This window comes from Grammomys surdaster, unplaced genomic scaffold (assembly GCF_004785775.1).
Source record: "Grammomys surdaster isolate TR1022 unplaced genomic scaffold, NIH_TR_1.0 198, whole genome shotgun sequence".
NCBI lineage: Eukaryota > Metazoa > Chordata > Mammalia > Rodentia > Muridae > Grammomys > Grammomys surdaster.
Window position 1 is genome coordinate 8,053,194 of NW_021604643.1, and position 4,592 is coordinate 8,057,785.

Genomic DNA, 4,592 nt, shown 5'->3' on the forward strand with positions numbered 1-4,592 from the left:
GAGGGAGGGAGAGAGAGAGAGAGAGAGAGAGAGAGAGTGAGTGAGTCTGTAGCTAAATAAATAAATATTTATAAAACTCAGCACTCGCATTAGCTTTTTAGAGATAATCCATCCCTGGGGCAGGCAAGATGATATGGTGAAGGGTGGGCACTACTCTTGCATAACATCTGAGTTCTGTTCCCAGCACCAAGATTAGATAGCTCACAGGTATCATAGGTATAGACAACTTGAGCTCCAGACATATATGATGCTGTCTTCTAGATTCCACAGGCACCTGCACCCACACATGTACACACATTGGTAATTTAAAATAAATATTTCAAAAAATAATCTGCCTCTACTAAGTTACTTTCTATTTTTAACTCTGGTTTGTTTTGTGTATGTTTTATCATCTAAAGTAATTCCATAATTAAATTTTGAGTGGCTTTTTGAGATAGGGTCTCTTCATGTAGTCCTTCCTGTCTGTTCTGAAATTCACTATGCAGACCAGTCAGACCTTGAATTGTCAGAGATCCTCCTGCCTCTGCCTCCCAAGTGCTAGGATGCTAGAATTAAAGTTGTATGCCAACCCACCCAGCTAAATTAATTTGTTTTAAAATAACTTTATCGTCCCAGTAGAATGTCAGGGGAATATGTCTCTGTCTCACTATCTCACTCATTCCTGATACCTAGAGGAATTAATGACATACTTGGAGAAGGAGGAGTCCTGCACCTTAGGCTGGTCTCCATCTCACAATATTGTGGAGGATGCTCTTAATCTCCTGATCCTTTGGCTTCTCCCTGGAGTGCTGGCGTTACAGGTGAGAACCACCATGCCTAGTTATGCAGTGCTTGACATTGACCCCAGGATGTCTTGTATGTTGGAGAGATATTCTACCAGCTAAGCTAAATCCCCAGATTTCAGTAATGACACTATTGGGTGAATACTAAATTTTATCTTTTCTGAATACTTAGTATAGGCTAGAAACTCCAAAGTTCTTATGACATTGCTAGTTCGTTTCTTGGATGAATGGAAACTCTTGCTTTGTGTTCATTTATTTATTCTTGTTCTGATTTTATCTTTATCTTCAAATTCCATTCTTATATAACAAATATATTTGCTACTTACAAAATATAACAAAACATTGACATGTTTATTCAAATTCTTCTTCAACAAAGTGTATTGCATGGCCCAAAGGCTCCTCTTACTGTCTCCTTATGCTTAATTTGTGAAACTATTTATCCCTTTGACGAGGAGCACCTTTGTCTCCTCCTTTCTTCATATCAGCTGCTTTTCAATAAATACACTTGATGATGTCTAGAAAGGGAAAAAAAAGTCAAACTAAGGGTGCACGCAACCCTGTATCACTGTGATGAGGCAGAGTTTGTGGCCCTAGAAATAGCAACAAACAGGTTCAGGGGCCTCTATAGTTTTCTGCTTGATGAAAGGATTCTGAAACCACTGGAGGGCCAGTCTTTCTAACTTTTTCAAAGCTTGTTTCCATGTTACAAAGATATATATATCCAAATGTACATCTTTCATGCTTTTGAAAACATGAAGACAGACCCTGGACACGCTTTAGATATGTTGTTTGGCACCCTTTAGCAGAGCAGAGTAAGGGGAAAGTGAGGGAATCCGATTGCTTTCTTATCATTAGATAACACAGACATGGACTTTGTAGTGGCTTTTTTCCATAGTGGGTCTCTGTTTCTTCACAGATTACTGTATCTGTTAACAACAATTTAGTAATTACCATGAATGAAACTAGCCACTCCAATTCCACATCCTTGCCCAGTAGCTCTCATAACAGCCTGAGACTAAAGGATCAAGACATGACATAGAGGCCCAGTGCAAAATGTTAAATATACAAATCAGATAGTCTCTTCTATGGCCTCTAAGGGATTTGTACACTGGCCATAATGTGTTGATGTCTGTGAGTGCAGACATGCATGTTTTAATAGCATTTTAATGAATCCCATTGAGACTGCATCATCAAATCTAGAATCAGCTACTGCTACTTTCCTGCCCACGATATTCTCACTGTCATTCTTATATTAAGCCTGAGGTTGGGGGATTTGACCATACGACAGGGACACTGTCCAAATCCAAGAACCTTAAAAAGGCAAATCCTTGAGTTCACTCTCTCCTGAAAATGGAGCAAGGCACTAAAATCTTCAACAGCGTATCTTTTTCCAGGAATTATGTTGTTGCATCCTGTGCTGAATAGCATATGATTTTTGTTTGAAGCTTTAGAGCAAAGACAGTGGGTAAAGACATTTAGCAGCTACCTAGAATTAAGGTTGTGCACGTTGAAATTCAGATCTTGTCACTGATGTTTAACAAAATTGACTTTGAATATTTTCCAGGGATATCAGATATTTCAGATGGAAGATAATCATCTCACATACAGACCCACACAAACACAACAGAGGTATGTGTCAAGTACTGAAAATAAGGGATTGTTTAAAAAGATGTAGAATTCTGGTGCACTAGCTATGTCATCAGGAATTTGTTGAGAGCCTAATTAATATGTGGCCACTGCATGTTAAAATCAGCATAAGGAGTTTCTGTCAAATGAGATTCTCCAGAAGGGTGTTTTCAAAAATCACTGTAATACAATATGAACCTGAAGCTGGGGATGGGGTGGACAGTGTGTCTCTATTCTTTTTCTATCTCCTCTTGATTATGCAAGCTGGCTTCCTTGAAATACAATGATTTTGAAGGCAATAGGCTTATATCACTCATTCATTCACCAAACAATACCCAAGAACCATGGAACGCAACATTAAAACATGTTTTACTGAGGCAATGAGGAAAGGGATAATCTGTTACAAGTCCTTTCACTGCATGCTCCCCTATACTGACCCATCGCACTGCTTTTTCGTGTTCCCTGACTCTTGTTATTTTTCCACCTCTATTTTCTTCCAGACTATGACAATCCTTTGTCTCCTCTATGAACCCTTCTCATATCAGCCCTAGATAGAATGCTGCTGCAGTTCCCATGGCTGTAGGTGGACTTAAACACTTGTATTTCCACCAGAACATTTCTCCAGAGTAAAAGCTTGCTGCACGTGTGTCTGTGTTACCAGTATGTGTGTTATCCAGCCCTAACAGTGCTGTAAGTATCACAAAATGTGTGAGGGAGGCCTGAAGGACTCATTGACTAAATGTACATCTCTGAAATTCCCAGTGAATTTAGTATGAGGAATGTAATCAAATCTAACTTGAAGGAATCTGGCTCCATTTTCTGAACATCATTGACCTCTAGCGAACAGCTTTATGAAGGCTCCTGCAGTTATAAGACACAGTAGGTTGTTCTTGGGCAGACTGCAGGTTTATCTGGAAATTTTATGGATGTCTGGTCAAATAACTCTTTTGAGGCTTTTTTTTCTACTACCTTTACTCCAAAAAATGAGTTGAAGAAATAACTCAATCTTGCTGAATTCTTGCACAATTACTATTATAACGCATCAAATGGCTTTGGGATTGAATGTAATCCCACCAGATTTCAGCTTCACAATATGACAATTGTTGAGTTTGAGGAAATTAGTTCACCTTTCTTCATCTTCTAAAAATTAGTAAAATCCCTTCTTCATAGTAAAACACAAGAGAGGCATTCACAAGGGACTCGCCTTTGAGATGAGAGGACTGCTAAGAAACCCTAACTCCACAATTGTTCTTCCTCGGCAGTCTACAAACAGATATGATGATGATGCAGACAGTGGGAATGAGAATCGTGACCTATGAAGGAAGCAGATCTTTAGGTGGCTCCTGTTCTCTTTCAGAGGCTGAAATTGGGAGCTCACGGGAAGACGCAGGAAACTACATCCTTCATCAGTGCTCTGTCCGTTCATGTGAGTCCCCCCTTGCCCCAGATACCTACTTCTCCCTGATTGCTCACTTCAGTATTGTCTGTAGTTCAGAGTAGATGAATCAGAATCCCCGGTATTCAGCAACTCAGTGAACACTATGAAGGAGTCAAAAGCATGTTTCAGATATCCAAAACTTGCATTTGTATTTTTCCAAATGTGATCTTATGCAATGTGGAAAATTAATAATAATGTTACCAAAATGGGGGCAGGTAAACACAGAACCTGAAGATGGCTTTTCTACTTCATTCTCTTAAAAAGTCAACCTGGACTCTTAAAAGTGACCCCCAAAGTAAGATAACTGACCAAGAAACTTGAGTAGATTTTATTAAAGAAAAAAAAAACTGATAAGACATTAAACTGTACCTCAGCAATGTTTCCTTTTTAAAATATGATGCTTAAGTGTCACTACCTATCATGTTTTTTCATAACATTGCTCTGTAGGAAAAGAATTAATGGCTTGTTATACAAGTGGTAATCAGATTTGATCACCACATTGATTACGATATTTAAAATGTGGATAACATCACCGCTTTTGAGCACTTTGGCAAAGCAGAAGGGCTCGATTTCATCCTAGGAAGTCAAGAGAAGCAGCCCAAGGCTTGAAACAAACAGACAAAGAAAGAAGGAGATTTAATGCAGATGGAAAATTATACCAGGGTCAAAGAACTTATTTTCCTTGGCCTGACCCAGAGTCAAGAAGTGAGCATGGTGCTCTTTCTTTTCCTTCTCTTGGTGTATGT

The 4,592-nt window shown here is 39.0% G+C and overlaps 1 protein-coding gene across 1 annotated transcript in view; it reads left to right on the forward strand.

Annotated features, from left to right (window-relative positions):
* The first annotated feature begins 4,485 nt into the window (after positions 1 to 4,485).
* The window catches only part of LOC114623483 (olfactory receptor 4D10-like), a 622-nt gene continuing 515 nt past the window's right edge, over positions 4,486 to 4,592 (forward strand). Inside the window, 1 exon segment of the mRNA XM_028770149.1 lies at positions 4,486 to 4,592. This exon segment is cut by the window's right edge and continues 5 nt beyond it. Coding sequence (XP_028625982.1) covers positions 4,486 to 4,592 — 107 coding nt within the window.